Raw genomic sequence first — 21,912 nt, forward strand, 5'->3', positions numbered from 1 at the left:
TTTAATTAAAAATACGCTTTATATCTTGAGTAATCTTTTTTAAGTTACCTACATAATAATATTAATATTCACACAAACGGTTTTTTTAAACTGTAGTATAATTTAATGTTGGATGGTGTTTTGATGTGTTTCTTATTGCTCCTAAATTGTTACAGGTTTGTTAGCTTCGTATTTTAACTTTTAAATGCTGTATTTTGTAGTTGAATGGGATGAGGGGGCATGAACACCTCGGAGTTGTCGTATTTCCGACAGTCCGGGAATGCAACAGTAACATGCATGGTAACCGGGGCGGTTCTATGTTTGATAGAGCTGGGCGTGGGCTCTCCACTCCTCATCCCCTCTGCTCTCTGTGGAAGCACATTGTTCAACGCGGGCTCATTATATCCAGGACCAATGAATGCCTGTGTACATTTCAGCTGCTGAAGAATTAAACCACTTTCTAACAGAGAATAGGACGCAGATAGCTGAAGTCGTCCGGGAGGAGAAGACGAGGAACATTTTGTTTTCTTCTTCTTCTACAGCTGAGAGCCAACAGAATTGAAAGATTTTTTTTCTTCCTCTCCCGGTAGACGAAACGTCGCTCTCTTGTCGCTAATTAGACCTCTGCTTGTCGTAAGTATGCAGCGCACATTCCTGTGTCAGAAATATGTCGGCAGTGACTGTTTTATTTGTCCTCTTTTATATGATTTTCAATGTGGTGGACACCGCTGGGGGACTGCGGTCCACAGTTGTTAGCTAGCTATCATTACATTTTTAATTCACGCCCCGCCAAGCCTATATATCCAGCTCAACAACACATGCTCTTAAACCCTGCCTGCATAAAATGTAGATTTGCGTAGACATCAGTTTCCTAAAACGACTAGCTATTTTACTAAGCAGTCTTAAGTTCGGGTTTAAAACTTGGTTATGAATGGATGACACCGCGGATTTCCCCCTGATCTCACTTTGACAGAGAAAGCGAAGGTATAAATGGACAAAGCGACAAAGAGAACACTTTCTCTGTCCTGCATATGTGTCCAGTGTATAGACAGAATCAATTATGAGGTTGCTGGTGCCGACAGTGGCCACACAGACAAGTAGGGTGACGCCCCGTCACACTGAGTGAAAACTGAATGTATCACTGCGGAAGTGAGATTCCATTACAAGACGTCTACAGAGATGACAAGGGATCATTTCTGCTCTAAATATCTGTTAACACTGTTTATTGAGCTGAAAGACGGGGACACTAATTTAATTTTAGACGTCTCTTAAAAGTAGTAACTGTTCATCCACCTCAAGCTTACTTAAATCCATGTCAGGCCTCATTGTAGCCATCAGTCAAAGTCAATATTTGTGCTGGCATTTGGCAGATAATTTTAATACATGTTTTTCAATCACCACTGCTGCTGAAATAAGGATTTAACATGGAGAACATGTAGAAATGTCAGGGTATGCTGGCAGTGGTGCTGGCTTTGTTTAGTATTGAAATATTAATATTATGGCAACAGTACACACGTAAGAAGACAGAATAATAACAGATGGTTAAAAAGTTATTGTATCATGAAAAGACAAGGTGACTTGTTTTCAGTCTGGGAAATCTTCAGTTGCCACCATAGTCTGTCTTCATCACACCCAAAACACACCTAAAGCTGTCATGGCACCTCACAAGAGTTTAAACATTCGATTGTATTAATAAGGTATCTGTCCTCTGAATTTGTCTTTAGCATTCAGAGTTGAGTCAAGTATGCAGGCAGCTGGAAAACAGCTGGAGGTGGTCCAGTGGTGGAGGTGTGATGTTAATGTGTTGTCCCACTGAACAGCTGTAGCCTGGATTCTGCCATGCTGCGTGCCAAAATAAGTGTGACTCTGCTGCTTTCATTGCTTTGATAATGCATATATATGAGGCTGAAGATGGTTGGTTTGCCTTTTGTGTATGGTTTTAAGATTCTGAGTCATACTCTTGGTGTGATTGATTTATTGTATTAATAATTTAAATGAGGTTGAGAGGCATGTTTTTTTTTCTTTGGAAACCTAAGGTTGACCAGCAACCTTCTTTACTCTCACAGTGTCTCAACAACCTAAAATAGCAAGACAAGATTCATCCATTTCTCCAGTTGGGGGGAAAAAATGACCACTTCTGACTTTGAGGGTGTTTTGTGTCTCATGGTAAGCCTCATGGCTCCTCAGACTGGCAGGCCTTTGTGTGGAGGTCAGATGGCCTTTTCATCTCTACTGCTGCCTCCACCGTCTCACCCTGCCCGACAAGCTAAAAGGATGACCCAGTAGGGAAAAGGTCACTTGCTTTCCAGTACCCGTAAGAGCAGCTTGTTAACACACACACACACACACACACTATATAAAATATTGTGAGAAAGCAATTTGAAGTAAGCTTTAGAAAAAACTATAGTTTCATTCATATTTTGGCATTTTGGCCTCTAGCTTCAGAGGAGGATAGTCCTGCTTTTCAAATAGTTGCAGTCAACTACATTAATCCTAGAAGTAACAAACTTCAGTTAAATCCTCACTTGGCTTAGGAGAGCAGAATAGTGATTCTTCAGCTGCTGGTCAACACCTATGTTTGGATGCTGTTTAGGGGGATGATGTCATTGGACAGCAGTGGGAGGTTGTGGTGGGCTATGGAGTCTTCAGAATGGGTCTTGGAGTCTCAGTGTTCGACTGTGATACCTCCCTAGAGAGGGTCTCCTTACCATCATTGCTCCATTAAAAATCTATTATCTCTGCAGTGGGCTTGTGGCTCTGCCAGTATGGATTCTTTAACCAATTAAGCACTTAAATGGAGAACAGAATGCATGTTGAGGATGATGGTTGTTCATTCACCATACTTCTTTGCACCATGCGTATTCAAATAATAAAAATTATTTCCAGGTATTGCAAAAGCTTGCAAAGTTTACAGACTTTATAATAGAGCCAACAGTTTCAGCTGGACAAAGAGTTAAGCTTGGACAGTTTTTATTATTAATATCTTTGTATAGTTTCCAACAGGTCAATGCTTTATACCTGTGTTTGTTATGCTCTTTCCCTCCCTCGCCGTTAGCTACTCTTCTTCTACCACCCCTATTGCTCCTCTTTGCTTGCACCCTCCGTAAGCTGTCATGTAAGATTATCCTCTCCATCCATGCAAGGCTCTAAGGTTTCAAAACGAACTGTTAATTTCCCAGGCTGGAGGTGGTGTGCTATAAATAACCTTAAACGCAAACATGCTGTGTAGTAGTCCTTGATCAGATAGGGGTGCAGCTCTAGACAGATTTCGGGGACTTTGGAGTGGAATAGTTCACCAGACAACACTAACTATTACACAAGCAAATCAGGACTGCAGAGTATACGGCTAAAAGGACAGGTTACCCATCTGTGTGTACAGAACAGAAACACATAAAAAAGTCCTTAGCTTGTCCCTAACTACACGTGGATGAAATATGTAAAACAGACTGATGCATAAACTGATGATTGTGACCTCCAGAGCTTGTGTCCTCATCCCTCTTCTCGATCTACACAAAGACCAGCCCAGTATGACCCCCTCCTGTCAACAAGTGGCTCTCAGAACACGCCAGCGTCTCTATCAATGATTAATTTTGCTATTCATCTCCATATGTATGTGTGGATTATTAATCAGACACTGACATGGCCCAGTTTAAGAGAAGATGGCAGGGCTGTTTGCTTTCCTTTCTCTTGTCTCCCGGTAGCGGGCGTGGATGTGTTCAATTTGCATTTTAGGCTATAAATTTCAGTATTTTGGCAGGTGTACACTTGAGATGTAAGAGGAAATGCTGTCACTGTTACAGTTTGAAAAGCTGCGTATATGTGTGAGGGTGTAGATTAGGGTTGGGCGATATTGGCAAAAAAAATAATCACGATTAATTGTGGCATTTAGCCGATAACGATTAATTTGACGATTAATTGATGACAATTGCATGTTTTTGACTCTAAATTGGCACAGTGTTCTAGCATGATACCGACAAATCATCAGTCAAGTTAACTACTTCATTCTAACAGGTTAAGCTGGTGATTAGGCACCAACCAGCCATGGAAATATGTATTGATAATATTGAGGCACAAACTGCTTCAAAATAATAATGAAGCAAACATTTAAAGTAACTTTGTGCTTCAAATGTTTTTATCTTAAGGTCACAAAGCATGTCAACATTAAAATTAAACAGACAAATAGACAAATAAGTTCAGAAAAGTCACATCAGTGATTATGTCAAGTTAAAAAATGTGTCTGCGCAAATGAACCTGTGACTGGAATATGTCACACACTAGAGCATGTTTTCACTCAGACTGTAGAACAGCAGCAGAAAAAACAAACAAATAAACAAACCGGACAATTTCACATTTAAATGTGTGTCTGTGAAAATCAACCTGCGTTACGTTCTTCCAGCGCTGAGTTTGGTCGTAAGCAGCACGATGACTAAACGTATCGCGGATTCTCGGCCGAGTGGAATTCTTTCCAATATCTGCTGGAGGAGACTTCGCTGTTGTAATGTTTCCTATGTTGCTATGGAGTCCGTAAATAAAGATCGGAGTTCATTCATTTGATACGAGGAAAAATTCAGTTACTATAGCAACAACCAACGCTACACGCGTCACCTAATGCATGTCGCGGCACTATATACAGCTGTAGTGTAGTGTAGTGTTGTGTCCTCGTTGCGCTTTCTTCGTGCTCGGGCTTATGGTGACAGACGTTGAATTTATGTTAGGAACGTGCTGCTCCGCATTATTTAACTGAACACCACTGCCTTCCGCCATTATTGTTATTGTGGACTCACATGTGCGCGGGTGATGGTGAGACTACGCCGCACACAAAAATGCGTCATCATGACGAGGCACTAATCGCCGTAATCGATAAGTGGCAAATATTAATCGATGACAGTTTTTCTGACGATTAATTGCACACGACACGATTTTGCACAAGCCTAGTTCATATCTCCGCTAAGGTTTAAATCAGGTCAGCTAAGCATGCTAATGGATGGTGATGAAAATAATTGTAGATTAATGCAGGATGGCACTCTCAGGTGTCGAAATAAATTTGGAAAAAAATCCACTGTTGTTAATCTGCTCACCCTTTTCCAGTACACTATACCTGAAGTAGTTGGTGATGTTAGCTGTAGTTGGCTTTTAGTGACCAAGGTGTGCCTGCCTGCCCTGCCCTCTCTTGCACAAGTCTCTCTTCTTCGCACAGCTGCTGTTTATTTAGTTAGAGGATGCTCTGAGGAGCGAGGTTGGCTCTGCGTCTCCACCACAGTCTCTGTACTCCTGCCAGGGCAAGCTGCACTGTGTACCAGGTTGATTTATTTACAGTGAGGGAAAAGGAAGCTAAATGTTTGGCCACCAGATTGAGGGGTCAGTATAATTCTCTTCCTGTTGTGCTTCAGAATTATAGCAGTGAGTGTGTTTTTACAAGGACATCATTGTTGATAGTAGTGGTATCACTACTATCAGAGCTACCTTTTCCCATTTAACCAAGCTGTGGATTATAGGATCAAGGATGTGATACAGGAACACATGTGTGTGTCTTTGTGATTGAATGAGAGCAGAAAAATGTTTCCTCACTTAAAATCCCTGCTTTTCTGTCAGTCATTAACATTATTCCAGTTAAAGTCTTTCTAATTTTAGTCTGCCCCCACAACTCAGACAGAAATAACACAAACAGGATTTTTTTTTTTTACAGAGGTTCATGCCACGTCTATTAATATACCGCCACACCCAGATACAATACAGTAGGAGGATGTTTATGTCTCACTATCTGCAACTACATCAGGCTTTATACCTTTCTTTTGATGCTCTGTGTTGTCCTTTTTATTAAGCTGTCCAGAGGCGGTGTTCATGTCATGTCTGTCTCCTCATGTACGAGGTTAAGATTTGCTCCAGCTGTGTGTTCTCTCTTGGGAGTTTAAAGCACAAGAGAGAGGGTGTGTGTGTGTGTTTTCTGCTCAAAGCACTCATGTTTAGCACTCTTCACTGAGTGAGGTGTTTGTGTAGCAGATATAACACAGAGTGCATTTTGTGTTGAGAGGTGGCATTTGGTCCCCAGAGGAAGGTAAAATAGTGTACACTGTGTGACCTGTGCTGCTCATGAAATCCAAATGGACTGATTACACACTGTAGCAGGTGGTGCAGGTTAATGATTTTCTTCTTTAGCCCCTCTTAAGGAACATTCTGCAAAGTGTGACGCTGTTGATGCTGAAAGAGTTTACTATAAATGGCTTTTTTCTGAACTGAGACACTTTTGAGGAAGAGAGAATTCCAAGGCTGCACTGGGTGTTTGTTGGTGGTAAAAGAACTTAACATATGGCAAATGATGCGGAAACTTTGTTCATCTTACAAAGATATTAAATTCTTCTGTCAAACCGACAGTGAAGCTAAGCTGCCACTTTGAGCTGTTACAATTACATGCATTCTCAGTTATTTTCCTCTGAGCTCTTTTTGTGAAAGGTGACGTTACTGTAGCATCACCCAATCACTCATTATCCCTATGATGTCACACTAACTTTGTAATCACTGAGGATTGCTGTGGTTGCTATGGGTCTCCATCCGACCATACTTGTGGTTAGCCACAGATTTGTACTTGACTTAAGCTTACAAAATCTTTACAACAGATCCGTGCACCTCTAAACATGACTCATTATGCTTGGTGTCAGGTCATTTTCAGGTTGTCGATTGACTGAGTCACACTTTGCCAACGAGCGCAGTGGAAACACCCATATGACTACTTTCTTTTTTACTCAACATGCCCGGAATTTCACTGATTAGCAGTGTGTGGCATTGGCGGACCTGTGTGTATTTGTATTAGCTTGTGTCTCTGCGTGGATACAGAGTTCTGTACGTGTCTGGATCCAGCAGAATCTTAGGCTGATGCTCTAATAGCATAATTGACACAAACTTTTCAAGATCTTTAATTGCCAGCCCTCTAGGCTCATAGCTCAGTTGTTATGTTACCCATCCAATAACATGCTTTGATTAATAGCCGCTGCATCCCTGTTATGTAGATCCTCTCAACCTTTTAGAATTATATTATTCAACAGATTTTGTCCCTCCATTTTTAGCATTGGTAACCATGGGGTCAAAGGTGGACATTAGTAATGTAAGCCTAAGTGATGATTATCTGTCTCCCAGTGTCATACTCCTCTTTTCTCTCTCTCACTGCCTCCCTAGCTCTCCCTCTCATGCACACACACTCTGCTGCTAACACACTGAGCGGGAGAGGATTGGAACATTGAGTACCTTCAGCACATTTTTCACATTCCCCTTTGAGGGTCTCAACCTCAGCACCCACTGCACATACACACACAAACCATTAATGTTTCTCACCAGTGGGTAGTAAAGGTATTGTCATATGTTGTCTCTGTACCACAGGTTGTGGACCACATCATGGCCGTCCAGTGGTTTGAGGATAGTTTCTCAGAACTCTGTGTTATGTTTTGTCAGCATACTAACCTGCACCTTTTTGCTCCCTCCCCTCTCTCGTCTTTCCAGCAGTGGTGTGTGTGTGCGTGGTGAACAGCAGCGGCAAAGATGACGGAGTATAAGCTGGTGGTGGTAGGAGCTGGAGGCGTGGGCAAGAGTGCACTCACCATCCAGCTCATCCAGAACCACTTTGTGGATGAATATGACCCCACCATAGAGGTATGACTCTATTCTTCATGCATTATTCCTCTGAGAGTCATTTGGAGATGATCATATTGGTAAAAAATGAACTCTTTTCCAATGTGTTGTGGTTGTTTTGCTGTTACACTTAAATGGTAGAGGTGCAACAAGCACAGCAGTCACTGCTGAAGAATATTTTGTGGACCCTTTTGAGATGATAGCTCAGTCTAAACCAGGTTAAATTAATTAACTGAATGCTGTGGCAGTCCTCCAAATGTTGAGGACCATAAGAAAAAAATCCTAATTTTGCTTTAAGGAGAGAAATTTACTTCACCTCCTTGCACTATGTTTTTGATAAGACACTGAAAGACATTGCATTGAAAAGAGGGAAGCCAGTGTGAATATTTCTCCCTTGTCCCTCTTTTTCTCCCTCTCTATCGCCACTCTTTCCCTCTCTTTCTCACCACGCCTGCCTCTGGCCAGACAATGTCCTTTTTGTGTATTTGCATTCCTGGCCCCTATGCTCTAACAAACAAAGGGACAGCACTCCATGTTTTTGTGACTGCATGTTAAAAGGCTAAACATTGGCTCCGATACCCTGCTCCTCTGATCTCTTCATTTGACCTGAAAGTGGGCGGGGAATTAATAGCAGAAGTTAAACAGGGTTGGTCCCTTTTATGTTCAACATCTGTGTCCTTGTAAGTATACATGCTGCTTATCTATGAGTAGCCAACATTTACAGTGTGTTGTCACACTGTGATGTCACGTGTTTGTTTCTGAAGAGCTGTTGGGAGGCTCGGTGGGCCGGCTCCGTCCCCCTGTCACTCAAAGCAGTAACACCCATAATTATGCATATTTTACACTCAGAATATAAACAAAACAAGTGAGTGAACACTTTTTTGCAACAGGCTGTAAACATGTTTATTTCTGTTGTAAAGTTGGCCATTTTAATATGGGTCTAATGAGATTGACTTTTGGAGCTAGCCCCTAGCAACTGCAGCGTTGACAGCAATTTTTAACACTTCCGACTTCACGTCTGAGCAGTGATATGACACTAGTTACCTCAGTCTCACCTAAATTGTCACTGTTTGTGTCTTTAACGCCTCTCTTTTTTTCTTTTTTTTGCAGGATTCGTACAGGAAGCAAGTGGTGATTGACGGGGAGACATGCCTGCTGGACATCCTGGACACTGCAGGTCAGGAGGAGTACAGCGCCATGAGAGATCAGTACATGAGAACAGGGGAAGGCTTCCTTTGTGTCTTCGCCATCAACAACACCAAGTCTTTCGAGGACATACATCAGTACAGGTGTGTTTAAGATTGAGGCAAAGAAACAGATCAGTGCCATCACAAACCATAACCTGTATGTATTGTGGACTGTGTTGTTGTATGTGTGTGTTGCCAAAATACAGACCAATTTGGGGTGAATTCAGACAAAAGGTGTCTGCTCTCTTTTCATCTTCCCTGCATGTGTATTTGTATATGCAGTGTGTGTTACAGGGACTCCCATGAGGTCTAAAGAGAGAGAGGTGTGTATATGTGTGTGTGTGCCAGCTCTCTGCAGTACTTGGGTGATGTCATGCTGTAGCATTTAACACGGCTAAAGAAAGCTTAGCCCCCAACTGGAGGCTTACAGCTCGATGCCAATGAAATCGATCCTGACTCAATTAGAGGAGCAGGGAGAGGTAGCGCTCCCAAGGACAGGGAAGGAGAAAGGGAGGGGAAAGAGTTTCAGCTGGAGATGACAGTGTTCTTTACCACATTTTGTCTTTCTCATCACATTAGACACTCTTCTGTCTCACATGTGACAAGTAAAAGAGGCTAAATATTAACTATGCCTACAGTGTTGACAACCCTACAGTGTTGTAGGGTTGTCAAGTGTGCATACATTCATCTGGCTTGTTGCCATTGCGTTGCAGCCCTTTTTTGGGCCCATCTTTAACATTACTGGTGTTTTGTGCAACTTGTGAAAGCATGCATGGATCTTGGGGGTGGTGCTGCATAGGTGGAGTTATTTTACAGATGTCATACAGGCAGTCATAATCAATGGAATTGTTAAAAAACGTTTTCAAATTTGACACCTACTGGCGCTGCATTGCATGTGTTACTGATTAAGATGTTATGGGGTTTTTTTTGCTGGCACTTTTCATCAGTTTTTTAGCTGAAATAAGTACCTGATCAGCACATAACATGTCTGCTGTCACAAAACTCAGAGCTAGTGTGCTCATAAACTCTATCAGCAGTGTTCACTGCAGATGGGCTGAGCTGATGGTAGTGGAGGCATCCTGCTGCACTGGGGCTGACAGAGGAGGAGGGCTGAGCTGATAGAGAGGTCTGACCCACTCCTCTCACTCAGTCCCCCCTGGCTGTATGGCGTTTGGCACTTGCTGCTGTAGTGATGAGGTAATGCTGTTTGCCGCCTGCCTGTTGTCCATCCCTCCCCCTCCCTCTCTTCCTCTCCGCCTCCCTCCTTCAGCAGTGCAGCACAGCCCAGCACCGGCAAGCTCTGGCTCTTCCTCTGGGTCCTAGAGTTCCCAGGGTGGTTGGTTCTCCAGTGGTGGAGCTGCTGTTGTTTGTGAAGCTGGGAGGATCTCAGACCAGAGACACCACCCCGTCTGTGTCTGAATGAAGTGCTTGGATGTACTGGGGGAAAAAGGCAAAGTTTAAAATGCATTTTTTTGCCTTACTATTTACAGAGAACAAATTAAACGTGTGAAGGACTCAGATGATGTTCCCATGGTGCTTGTGGGAAACAAGTGTGACCTCCCAGCACGCACAGTGGACACAAGGCAAGCTCAAGAACTAGCCCGTTCTTACGGCATCCCTTACATTGAGACCTCTGCCAAAACACGACAGGTAGGCATTGAAAATACATCAAACACCTGCATGCTTCAATGTCCACATAAGATCTTTCTGTCCCTCTTTCTATGGTAAATTTACCTTCCACTTTATATCCTAATTATTTCCTCACATCACTGCAATCTACAAAACTCAGATTTAAGCTTCAAGTCCTCTCATGCTGCATAATGTAATCCTCAACTTATGGGATCAATTAAGGCTGTATTACATTTTCCACAAGCATATATATTCTTATATTAGGAGCAGTGCATGGCCTGCGGTATGATGTGAAATGTGTTGCTGGGAACATTTTATTATGCCGCAGGCAATGACTCATCGCCAGGTTACCTTGGCTTGAGAACAGAACTACAGTATTTGAGAGGCCTTGTAAGGACTAGTGGCTGCAGAGCTCCCACTGTCTGTGACTCACTGTCACACATTATGTAGGTACATGTAGGCTCACATTCATTAGCGAACCTATAGAATGTCTGTCACTCAAAGAAAAATGCAAAGAATTAAGCAATGAGTTCTTTTTAATCATCATGATTTCTCGATTAGTGTTTTCTCACATGATCAGCATTGCCATGGTGATGTTAAGGCACATACACCTGAGAGGTTTACCTTTAGGTATAATCGGTGCATCCAGTGTACTCCACTTATTGACCACTGTAGCTCTACAGATTCTTTTGGTAACCTTTCTGTGTGTGTGTGTCTACAGGGAGTAGAGGATGCCTTCTACACACTGGTGAGGGAGATCAGACAGCATAAACTGAGGAAGCTGAATCCACCCGACGAGAGTGGCCAGGACTGTATGAGCTGTCGCTGTGTGGTATCGTGATGCAGGTGAGGAGTGATTTACCAAATGGGTCTGTAATGCTGTAATGTCTGGAGTTTGTGTACCAAGACACTAACATCTATCTTGTGGGTTATTTTGTTTTCAGCTTACCATTGCACCTTGAGGAGAAATGCTACAGCCCGAAATGGCAGCATGGACTTGAAGACAGAAAGATAAAACAACACGATGATGAAATTCAGACTTTTTGAAAAAGAAGATGATTGAAGCAAAAGCTTTCAGTGAAACCACCAGGGCTGACTGAACCATGAACTTTTATGGAAAAGAGGATTTTGGACTTTTGCCTAAACGGCTAGCTGATCTAGCCTGGTCCAGTCCCTTCTTTTTTTGTTGGCTCACATCAACAACGTGAGCAACACCACTAATGACTCTTTGTCAACTCCAGTGTGATCTCGCTGGGTAGCTCCACATTTTCCCTGCTAACTTATTGTTTTCAGTCTCAACACTGGTCATAAAGGGGGCTGTCTCTCACCTCCTCTTTATCTTGAAAGCCTAATGCCACTCCCCCTGCTTACCAGCTGGAAGGACTGACTGTTTTAAAATGGAAAAGGACTGTAATGGACATTTATCCCACATAAATAACTCATCTCCCCCCTTCCCTCTACCTGCCTTTGGTTTCCTTTGACTGGCTGTGTAGTCCCTTTGTTATACTGGAGTCAAGGTATGGAGGCTGATATGGGAAGATTGTAATTTCCTTTTGTTTAACAATTAGCCTAGCTGTAAAAAAAGTTGTTTTTGATATTGAACATTTTGTTGTGATTAGAAAAATCTGAAAGTCACTGAGCACTATAAGTGAGCGAAGGCTGCATATGGCGTGTGACGTTTATATTGACCTGCCTGGGGTAGCTGAAGTTCCTTTTTTGGAATAGATATGTTGAACTGGGATTATATAGACGATAAATTTCCAGACTGCAGCTGCCTTTGCTCTTTACTGATGTTTCCTTGCGAGTTGTCTTTGTGGATTAATAATGATAGTAATGGATAGAGTACGTAGGTTGTGGTGCAATAGAGGTCTTTACTTTTCAAATCAGACAAAGTATTGGGAATAAACCATCTGTCATGGCTACTTATTTTTCTGTTTTACTTTTAGTATAAGGAGAGGTACCGCGCATGAAAATGTAGTAGTTGTCATCTTTGCAGTTGCTAAAGCAGAGGAATCTGGCTGTAGAATGGGCTGAATTTCAGCAACTGTATGTGTGTACAACTGTTGTTTACTACAAGGTGATAATGGCTATTTTTAGATTGTGAGAATCACTCCTTGTGAATAATAAGGCTCAGGAATCAGGGTCCAGGAAAATCTCATCTCGCAGTCCTGGAAACCAGACTAAGGGATGTTAGTTTTAAAGAGTGTAACGCACAAAGTCCTGCCTCAGAGTCAAACGTCAGATTTTCCACACACATACTATCCTCAGTTGCTCCTCTTTCTCTGCCACTTCAGCTCTTCAAAGAATCAATAATAAGACAGGTGCTAGTCACGTCTTTTTACTGTGTATGTGCGACTGTTGTGTGTAACAGGTGATGGATAGCGGGTTATGGGAGTGCATTGCTTTGTTTCTTAACACAGACAGGCTTGTGCTCTCAGTAACTATTAATTTGCTGCCTAAAATAAATGACTGATCTATGTTTACTTTGCCTTCTTTTAGCTAGTTTGTACCTCACATATGGAGCGAGATGACTCTCTTCTGTTTGCTGTATTGTTGGTTATGTTCCAATATGTGTGCAACAAAAAAAAACATATAAAAGTGTGTTGACAAGCGCTGTACAGAATTAGAAAGACAAGTCTCTGAAAACACTACACTGATTTTTGGCTTTTTCTGCCATAGAAAGCCCATAATAAGCCAAGTTGTCTTAATCAAATATTCATACAATGTTCATTCCCTTTCCACTGAAACCTGAAATGGTAACCTGCAATCCTTAAAGATGCATCACATATTACTTGTAGTTGGTTGAATGGGTGGTGTATATAGGCGTAGTTCTACACACTACAGGCGGACTTTGGCAACATGCATGGAAGTTTCAGACGTCTTCTGTGAAAGATGTTCAATATATTATTTTGCCAATTTTTCAACAGAAACAGCATTTTCTTTTAGGCCTAAACAATATTGTACTGCTGAATAACACATAATGGCTCACAGTCTAGTTACTGTGTGGATGATGGTGGTCAAGTTGTTCATTTCTATGCTTGGAGGAAAGATGAAATGTGAATGTTTGAGTCTTTTAGGTATTGTTTAAAAGAAAGTCTTGTGTCTGTTACTAAAATCATGCAGGGGATGATCCTTGGCACCATCTTTGGCTGTGTTGTCCCCATTATTTTTGTTTGTTTTTAACCCAATGTACTGAAACATTTTGATGGGGGGGGTGGAGAGTGTAGATTTTGTTACATGTTTAACTGCAGTGCTGATGGAATGCTTGTCCTCTCCCTGTCAGTCTGTAATCCTATGACGATATCAGAAAATTCCAGAAATCTATGCATTCAAATTCCCATTTCATTAGAATAGCAGCACCATGTTGTCGCAATACTCCAGCCAGCAAGTCACCAGTATACATGTTTGGGGGTGGGGATGTGGACCTGGACCTGGCAAGCATGACAAAGGCTGTACGGACCATTGGGGGTTTTGCACAAGGCTACAGTGGGCGCGAGGGCTTTATTTTGCCTCTTGCAAACTGTGGAATGAAAATGTCAACTGTTTAGCTATTTAAGGTGTATTTACTCTTTGAAAATGTGGCAGATGTATTGCAGGACAGGAATAAAGATGTCAAGATGAAACTTAGTCTCTCAAACCATTGAATTTGCTCCCACCTACAGGCTGGTTTGTGTATCATGTTTGAGAAGAGGCTGGGAAAATGCTGATTTTCCAAAACATAAGGAAAAAATTAGAATAGTTTAACTACATAAAAAAATATTCTTAACTAATATTTGATATATTTCCTGCTTTGGTGGTGCAATATTCATTTACAAGCATCATGCAACAAGGAAAGTAGAGCTCTGGTTCAAAGGACAGTCATAAATCCTGTGTTTACAGCAAAGTGTTATGGTCAGCTGTGTCACACACAAATCATTTCAGGTTGTGTAAATAAACAGGACAGACATTTTGTTTTTTTAAAACTAAAAGAAGCAAATTTCTACTAAATGGGGCAGGCAAAGAGTTCAGGTCTGGAGGAAGTAAACAAAATACATATTTTCTAATGGTCTCTGACTAAACATTAGTTCTAAAATGTTACATTTGAAGTACATTTACAAGCTCTTTGGATTTTGTAACTGCTGTTATTATGATTTTCATGTTAACTACACAATAACCCTGACTTGAATGAATGGCCTGACAGTTTCTGTAGGTCAATTTAATAATTACCAAAAACATTTGTACAATAGTAGTTTAGGGTTAGAGACGGTACATAGTCCTGTCTTGTTTGTTAGCCTGCGTACTGCTGATAAGGTCATATCATTTGCATAATTGTGAAGTTGTGCACTGCCTGGGCTCCAAAGATCATAAAAGGCAGGAGCTTTCCCAGAGAACAATCAGAACACTGAGGGTTGGAAAGTGTTGATGATCGAAAAGCTACAAACGTCTCCGTCTTTCCAGAGGAACCTTAAACATGACATACTCCGTGGATACTATTAGGAAAATGCTTCCTAAGGTAAAGATAAGAATTTAATGTTTGTATTTTCACTGGATCAAACATGAACAACAATCAGTGTCTTGATTCATTCTTCTCCGTTTTGAAGGCATATCTCCGCAAGCATGTAGCCCATGAAATACATACTGCTCTAACTTACTTCAAAGACCTTGTGCCAATGATGGATAAATACGGTAAGAGTAAAAATAAAAACTTCATCATGTAGAAAACATTAGTCAACACTCTAAATGATTCGGTCATTGTTGTATTTTGTACAGTTTACAGTGATGGAACCATAAAGAATATGATGAGTCTATCTGGAACCATTCCTGTCAAGATTAAAGGTAGATGGCGAGAATCTGATCATAAATAAAATTCAAAGAGTTTTTCTGAATTTATTGATATAATAAAAAAATCTTTTTATACTAGATGCTATCTACAAAACACCTATATGCCTGTGGATTGAGGAGAACTACCCTCTAACTGCTCCCATCTGCTATGTCAGACCCACACATGAGATGATGGTGCTCAGAGGAAAGTATGTTTCCACTAATGGTGAAGTCCTGCTGCCTTACCTAGAAGAATGGAGGAATGTAAGGATTAAAACATCACCGTGTTTTCTGCATGTTTATCAGACAGGAAGTGATGCCTGTTGATGTTTCCTGGCAGTGACAAATCATTTTAAATGTTCTCCTCTCAGGCTGAGTGTGACCTGGTGAGCCTGCTGCAAGTGATGACTGTCGTGTTTGAAGAGATCCCTCCTCTGTGTATGAAGCCTGCTGCTGAACCTGAACAGGCGTCTTGTAAGTAACAATCTCACAAACAAAAAACATCTTTGACCCAGATATCAGCTGACTCTGATAAGACAAAAGTCATATGTGAAGTGAAGCAAAGCGCGGGTTGAAAGTACTTTTCCCTGTCAACAATATTGCAATATTTCCTTTTATAGGTTGGCTGCAGTTCCAAAAACAGTCAGGTGCAGATGGGAGTTCCTATCTGTCTTTAGTCAAAGATGGTCAACCTATCCTGCAAGGAAATGAAACCAACTGTTAGTCTTGTGTGAAATGTATGTAAAGAACTGCTAGCGTGTTGTATAAGATGTTATCCATTGATTGAGCATTAATTGATTAATACTGAAGTCAAACGTGCTGTTTTTTGTTTGTTTTGTTTAAAATACAGAGTAAACAGTGGACAAATACTGCACTTATATATATATAATACTATACTATAATACTATATAATACTACTTCATACCAGTGCTTGTGTGTTGTGTGTTTACAGACATGTTTTACAATCAGCTCATTAAACTGTGTAACCGCTCTGATCAGGACTTTTGACCACAGAGGACACACACATTAGAGTTTGGTGTATTCTAAAAGAATGTGGCTTGTTGTTGATTGATATGTCAGTTGTAAGTTTTTATTGTTTGTTTTGTAAAAAGCTTTGTATGTATGAAAAGTTAAATGTGAAGAGGGGCGGTTTTATATTGTCATTGTAAATAAATACACTACTTAGTAGATATGTTTGCTTAGTGTAAGAACTACTTTTAATAGAATTTGTTTGTTAGTAACTTGATCAAATGATGGCTCCTTCAACATATGTATGTAGCCTATGAATGAAAGGCAACTACAGCTAATAAATATAAAGGTTAACAAATTATTGTCTCTTTAATAATATGACAAAATTTGCCGATGTAAAGTTGTGTAGCAATGAGATGCAAATAGGCCTATGCGACTTTTGTAGTCCCTTTTCAGAACGTTGTAGTTTCACCCTGACTGCTCACGTCACAAACATCCGACGTCGCATAGGTGACGTAGCAAAGTGACGGCGCGGCTGCTGCCTTTTTCCTGTTTCTCCTTTTCGTCTTCATTTGACCTAATGTCCACTGAGGTCAATATTAGTAGATGGGAATGGATCAGGCTGGTATTTCACAATTAATACCAAGCGCTGGTGTTGAGTGACACTGTTGCGCATGCGTGGTACAGCCAGGAGTTGCGTTTACGTGCGTTGTAATTTGCGCATAACTGCGCTGCGCCGGCCGTTCAGCAGCGTTTCCACGAACCAAAACAGCAGAACAGGTGAAGCTGTGTCAGATGCGCTGGTTCGGATTTGGCTTCAACGCGTTTGGACAGATATGTGTCCAGGAGGAAGCAGAAAGTAGCAGCAATGCTGCCAATGAAGTGAAAGTTATCTCTCCCACAGAGCTGAGCAGCCATGGGGACAGAAGTGGCTGCCGCGGGAGGATCTGTCGAATCAGAGCGAGTTGGAGCAGTAGAGCATGCTTACATTTGGACGGTAAGTGGATTAAACTATGTAAAAACCTTCTCTGTTCTTTGTCTTTAATTGTGTTTGTACCCATTAACTGGTGTGCTGCTGTGCCCTGTCTGTCAGAGGAGAGCTGTGCGTGTTTGGCAGGTTTCGCCACATTCATCTCCAGTGAGTTCCGAGGCTGCAAAGATGCATTCATCACTGAATCATTCCTGACCCTCGCCTTCCCGGACAGGGTGGAATCCTGGGATCTCCAGAAGAAAGAGAAGACACCATCCTGGACCATGGAAATAAAAACCCAATCAGAGAGCTCTGGTAATCCTCACAGATAGGAACCCTCTGTAGTAACATGTTCCACCACAGAATCTTAATAGTACACTTTTTGCTGCAGATGTCAATTTACCATTGGTCCCAGGAGGTTATGTGGCCTTAAAACCTCCCATCTATCACTCCTTGTCACCTCGACTGAAAGCAAAGAGCTTGGCGCTGGGTGCAGAGCACAGCATCCTTCTTACCGCCACCGGAGTTGTGTTCACTTGGGGAATGGGCAGGTGCACTCTTATGCAGTTTTTAAGATGAGCTGTGAGGCACCCTTGTGCATACCTTAAGCTCTTGTGTGTGTTCCCATCACAGCCATGGTCAGCTGGGGCATGGAGACCTCACCTCTGAAGAGGAGCCTAGAGCAGTGGAGGCACTGTGGGGGATGCCCATGAGCTCTGTGGCTTCAGGAGGGTGGCACTCTGTCTGCATCAGTGGTAAGTGTCCAATAAGATATAAGGGCTACATTCACAAAAAATAATATGTCTCAAAGGACAGTTTCTACACAGATGGGGGTGACCTGTATGTGTGGGGTTGGAATGAGCGAGGCCAGCTTGGACTTCCTTCACGAGGACTGAGGAAAACAGCACAACAACAACAACAGAACAGCAGCCAACAAGCAGGTTTGTCATTATACTTTAGGGTTATAAGTTAATCATGACACAGCAGTGTTCAGGGGTTTATGTGGCACATATAGGCATTTTCCCAGCACCATAAACAATGCTGTGTTTCACACTATATTGTCCGTTAATATTCGCTGAAACCATTTAGAAAGTGAAGTCTTGCTTACAGTCGATTTATTGTATTGATCAGGAGCGTCGTGCCAAGAAGCCAGCACATCTTCTTGTGAAGGTCTACAGGAGGAACAGAAACATGAAGAGGTATTTATATCCATCCAGGCATTCCCAGCCCTGTTAGATGTTGCTCCATCCTGTGAAATCCAGACAGTCAGCTGTGGCTCCAGACACACTGCTGCAGTAACAAGTAAGACATTTTTCTTAAATTGCCCATATTTTGGCTAATCGGTGTCAGTCACCTCAAATGCTCTTATTTCAGCCGTAGGTGACCTCTACACTTGGGGATGGGGTAAGTCAATAAATAGTATTAGCGGTAAAAACTCGGATTAATGTAAATATACATACTGTTTAAATACTTGCCTTTTACTTGTGTTTCAGGGGATTACGGCCAACTTGGACACCAAACATTAGCCAGTTTAGACGAACCCCAGCGAGTAGAGTTTTTCAAGACTGAGCAGATGCGTGTGGTTGACGTAGTATGTGGGACATGGAACACATTTGCTGCTGCTGTCAAGGAGGAAGTAGCTTGCACTTAAAAATATTCACTTCTCCTCCACATAAACATGGACAGTGAACCTTGGACAACAGGCCAGGCAGTATAACAATCCAAAATATACATGGACATTTTGGATTACATATTTGTGTAACATTACTCGTTCGTAATAAAAAAAAATGTGTTTTTTTTTTTGGAAAGGTGTTTAATTTGTATTTTTTACAGATGCTAAAAAGGGGTTTAAACTTCACAAGAGATACATAAAACAGTTAAGGCAGTAAAATCCACAGCTAAATATAATTTAAGGCAAGTATGTAAAATTCTTGTGAATGAAAATTGAGACACTGAAATATAAAGATTAAAGGGGCGACGTATCCACAGCCCACCAGGGGTCTTCACAGCACAATCTTGAAAGAACTATGGAGAAATCAAATCATAAAAAAGTTAGAGTGTACATAATTGTGCAGTGAAACACAACACATACTGGTGAAGACTGTAATCACCTGACAAAATCGGGTGATCTTGAGATGACGTGCTGAAACTCAGAGAGGTTCACAGTTCCATCTTTGTCAATGTCAGACTCTTCCAGAATCTAAAAACATGCAAAAGAAACAAGCCCCCCAGCATATCAATATCCTGTTGATATAGAGTTTGGATCACCCCAGACATGCACATACTCTAATTTGTTTCAACTGTTAAAGAAAGCTCAGATGACTTCTGATTTTGTCAGTACTGTGGCTCTCTGTGACAAATATAAACCTGTCCTTTCTCTAAATGGCAGCTTGTAATAAATACTATACTGTTCCACACCTGTTAATCTGAAAGGGAGTAAAGAAAAAATGCCTTAGAACTCACATTGTTAATCAGTTGTCTCATTTCATCAGGGGTAAGCTGTGTGTCATCTGTCTCACCAGTCAGGCAGTTAACCAGTTTCTCCAGATCGCCACGGTCAAGGGTTCCATCATCATCAAAGTCTGAAGTATATCAAACTTGTTTAATAAACTTACAAGACACACAGTTAACAAGCTCTTGCTTTATGAACTTATTTACCAAATATACGGAAGGCATAGTGGGATTTGATTTCCAGAGTAGCAGAGTCACTGAAGGCACTCAAAAGATCCAGGAAGTCTTCAAAGGTGAGGCTTCCATCTTTCTGCTCAGATGTTGAGAAGACATAGCAGATTCTCTTCCTGAAAGGGTTGGACTGTAGCAAGAGTACAAGGGTCAGAACAGCTTACCAGCTCCTCTCTAACTGTACTGTAAAATGTTTACCTTAAGCTCAGGCAGGGTAAGAATCCTGGCCATGGGTACCCTGGTATTCAGATTAAGGTCTCTCTCCTCTCTCGTGAGAAGTTCAGTGAATCTCTTGTGAGCACTGAAAAACAAAGGTTAGAGTGTAATATTTAATATAAAAAGCAGTGATTAAAGACTGGTTTCTGTCTTTTTGTAAGTTGTACTAATGCCTAAAACTTGTCACTTACAGAAGAATTTCTTGTTTTGTCAGGAAGGTCAGCTCCTATAATTATATGAAAACATCATTAGCAAGGCAATACGTTTATACCAACCCAAGCTAGCTCCTAAAACAACACCAGCTTTCATTATTTTTATACACACGATGCTTTCAAAGAAGTCCACATCCGACTTAGGTAATACAAGTTTAACCAGCGTTAACGAACGGTTCTTCTAATGACAAGGCCGCCATAGTTTTATTTTGTAGGAAACTTTACGCTAAAATAGCAATTACGATGTTCTTCGGGGCGTAAAATCGATTCTCAACTTTGCCACTCGCTTAACGTCCGACTCGACGCTGTTAGAAACTTGTCTTTCCGCACTTACTTGGTATTCTGACAACAGGTCCTTTCCAAGCTGACTCGCAGTCGCTCCCATGTCGAACTTTCTGATTTTAAAAAACGTATTTTTCTTGTAAATAGTTGCCCCCGAACTAGTATACTGCTGAAATGTTTTGCATGGCTTACTTCCGGTTTCTGACGTGCGCGTTCCCTTTGGGTTTCTATAGTGACGTCGTACAAACAGTACTGCAAGCGATACAGGTGATAATAATGCTGCGGTGGGTTTTAAGAGGTTACAGCCTGATGGTGAAGCTCTAATATGAAAATAGTACAGTCAGAGATAATATTTAAATACATTCTCACTATTCATGTTTTCAGCCTATTTAAAAAAGTCGTCTAACATGCTCACCAAAAGGTCCCAGAGGGTTACCTATCACTGCCACCCGAGTGTGCATGATATCAATAAACAAAATTTAATGAGTCAGTTTCTACTGAGATAATTATTTACTACTTCAAATGTGGTGTGCCTATAATCATTGTTTATTAGAAGTATAATAGTCCAGAATTAGGACTGATAAACATGTTCCAGCTAAAAAATATTTCTCAGATCTGAGAAGCAGATCTTTATGATAGAGTTTCAAAACACCATTATACAGAAAGTGCAAGGTTTGCCACTACTGTTAAAGCATGTTTAACCCTTTTAATTTACCTGCAATATTTGACAAAACGCCTGTCAAAGGCATACCCAAATTAAACTACAAGCTGTTTGTCAGCCCTTAGGAGTATTGTGAAGGTAACACTCTGAAATTCTTATTTTAGCTGTGTGATTTACTGTAATTGCAAATGGTAAACAGCGAGAGAAGTCTAAACACAGAGAAATAAAAAGATTTTGTAGCTCACCTAATTTTTTTTTTGTAACCGGAGCATGGAGATGTTGATTAAATGACAATAAAGTGAAACAGGCTGAAGTCTTACCTATTCCCAGTTAAAATTAGATACTAATTGTACAAGAAATTACCATTTTGAACAGGTTTTTCTGTAGGTATTCCCAGGTGCTCTTTAAAAAGTGGCACCACTTTTTATTTATGTTTCTATGTTTCACTTTGGCACCAAAGTGAGTACATTGTACAGACACCTCATCTCTGTGCCAGAGATAACACAGACTCACTGATTTTGCACAAGGTTTAGGTTTTTAACTCTTAAACTGCACACTTGTTCTTGTATATCATATCATACCAAATTGCAGTGAAAAATCCCAGCTTGGGATGAATAAAGTATTTTCTATTCTATTCTATTCTATTCTATTCTATTCTATTCTATTCTATTCTATTCTATTCTATTCTATAACTCTAGAATGCTT

General features: G+C 41.1%; 4 protein-coding genes across 6 annotated transcripts; 3 read left to right on the plus strand and 1 right to left on the minus strand.

Annotated features, from left to right (window-relative positions):
- The first annotated feature begins 328 nt into the window (after positions 1-328).
- hrasa (HRas proto-oncogene, GTPase a) lies at positions 329-14,038 on the plus strand. 2 transcript variants are annotated; one of them, XM_028407666.1, is made up of 6 exons: positions 329-612; positions 7,471-7,620; positions 8,710-8,888; positions 10,277-10,436; positions 11,137-11,261; positions 11,360-14,038. In XM_028407666.1, exons 2-5 carry the CDS (start codon positions 7,510-7,512, stop codon positions 11,254-11,256), a joined length of 570 nt encoding a protein of 189 aa, XP_028263467.1. In that variant the 5' UTR covers positions 329-612; positions 7,471-7,509; the 3' UTR covers positions 11,257-11,261; positions 11,360-14,038. The 2 variants fall into 2 exon arrangements, with proteins under 2 accessions (XP_028263467.1, XP_028263469.1); XM_028407668.1 differs by having other exon boundaries at positions 7,474-7,620.
- A 730-nt stretch (positions 14,039-14,768) lies between these two features.
- LOC114437658 (tumor susceptibility gene 101 protein) lies at positions 14,769-16,457 on the plus strand. Its single transcript, XM_028408480.1, has 6 exons — positions 14,769-14,907; positions 14,996-15,080; positions 15,165-15,230; positions 15,316-15,479; positions 15,587-15,689; positions 15,836-16,457. The coding sequence occupies exons 1-6, from the start codon at positions 14,866-14,868 to the stop codon at positions 15,937-15,939; spliced, it is 564 nt and encodes a 187-aa protein (XP_028264281.1). The 5' UTR covers positions 14,769-14,865; the 3' UTR covers positions 15,940-16,457.
- A 250-nt stretch (positions 16,458-16,707) lies between these two features.
- rccd1 (RCC1 domain containing 1) lies at positions 16,708-18,931 on the plus strand. 2 transcript variants are annotated; one of them, XM_028408595.1, is made up of 9 exons: positions 17,029-17,181; positions 17,278-17,322; positions 17,390-17,469; positions 17,546-17,705; positions 17,788-17,909; positions 17,982-18,095; positions 18,286-18,456; positions 18,529-18,558; positions 18,648-18,931. In XM_028408595.1, the coding sequence occupies exons 1-9, from the start codon at positions 17,165-17,167 to the stop codon at positions 18,803-18,805; spliced, it is 897 nt and encodes a 298-aa protein (XP_028264396.1). In that variant the 5' UTR covers positions 17,029-17,164; the 3' UTR covers positions 18,806-18,931. The 2 variants fall into 2 exon arrangements, with proteins under 2 accessions (XP_028264395.1, XP_028264396.1); XM_028408594.1 differs by having other exon boundaries at positions 16,708-17,181; positions 17,278-17,469.
- A 58-nt stretch (positions 18,932-18,989) lies between these two features.
- cib1 (calcium and integrin binding 1 (calmyrin)) lies at positions 18,990-20,761 on the minus strand. The gene is made up of 7 exons (XM_028408596.1): positions 20,599-20,761; positions 20,244-20,278; positions 20,035-20,137; positions 19,813-19,966; positions 19,618-19,736; positions 19,266-19,354; positions 18,990-19,179 (listed from the first exon to the last, which is right to left on the minus strand). Exons 1-7 carry the CDS (start codon positions 20,647-20,649, stop codon positions 19,158-19,160), a joined length of 573 nt encoding a protein of 190 aa, XP_028264397.1. The 5' UTR covers positions 20,650-20,761; the 3' UTR covers positions 18,990-19,157.
- Between the last annotated feature and the right edge of the window lie 1,151 nt (positions 20,762-21,912).

This window comes from Parambassis ranga, chromosome 6, assembly GCF_900634625.1.
Source record: "Parambassis ranga chromosome 6, fParRan2.1, whole genome shotgun sequence".
Classification (NCBI taxonomy): Eukaryota; Metazoa; Chordata; class Actinopteri; family Ambassidae; genus Parambassis; species Parambassis ranga.

Excerpts from the sequence above, each read along its gene's own strand:
- hrasa (XM_028407666.1), top strand. The coding sequence starts at position 7,510 with ATGACGGAGTATAAGCTGGTGGTGGTAGGAGCTGGAGGCGTGGGCAAG. Across the intron at positions 8,889-10,276 it reads GAGGACATACATCAGTACAG|AGAACAAATTAAACGTGTGA; the intron begins GTGTGTTTAAGA and ends TACTATTTACAG. Across the intron at positions 10,437-11,136 it reads CCTCTGCCAAAACACGACAG|GGAGTAGAGGATGCCTTCTA; the intron begins GTAGGCATTGAA and ends GTGTGTCTACAG.
- LOC114437658 (XM_028408480.1), top strand. The coding sequence starts at position 14,866 with ATGACATACTCCGTGGATACTATTAGGAAAATGCTTCCTAAG. Across the intron at positions 15,231-15,315 it reads CATTCCTGTCAAGATTAAAG|ATGCTATCTACAAAACACCT; the intron begins GTAGATGGCGAG and ends TTTTTATACTAG. Across the intron at positions 15,480-15,586 it reads ACCTAGAAGAATGGAGGAAT|GCTGAGTGTGACCTGGTGAG; the intron begins GTAAGGATTAAA and ends TTCTCCTCTCAG.
- rccd1 (XM_028408594.1), top strand. The coding sequence starts at position 16,980 with ATGCGCTGGTTCGGATTTGGCTTCAACGCGTTTGGACAGATATGTGTC. Across the intron at positions 17,910-17,981 it reads GCACTCTGTCTGCATCAGTG|ATGGGGGTGACCTGTATGTG; the intron begins GTAAGTGTCCAA and ends GTTTCTACACAG. Across the intron at positions 18,457-18,528 it reads ACACACTGCTGCAGTAACAA|CCGTAGGTGACCTCTACACT; the intron begins GTAAGACATTTT and ends CTCTTATTTCAG.
- cib1 (XM_028408596.1), bottom strand. The coding sequence starts at position 20,649 with ATGGGAGCGACTGCGAGTCAGCTTGGAAAGGACCTGTTGTCAGAATAC. Across the intron at positions 20,279-20,598 it reads ACCTGTTGTCAGAATACCAA|GAGCTGACCTTCCTGACAAA; the intron begins GTAAGTGCGGAA and ends ATATAATTATAG. Across the intron at positions 19,967-20,034 it reads TTACCCTGCCTGAGCTTAAG|TCCAACCCTTTCAGGAAGAG; the intron begins GTAAACATTTTA and ends CTCTTGCTACAG.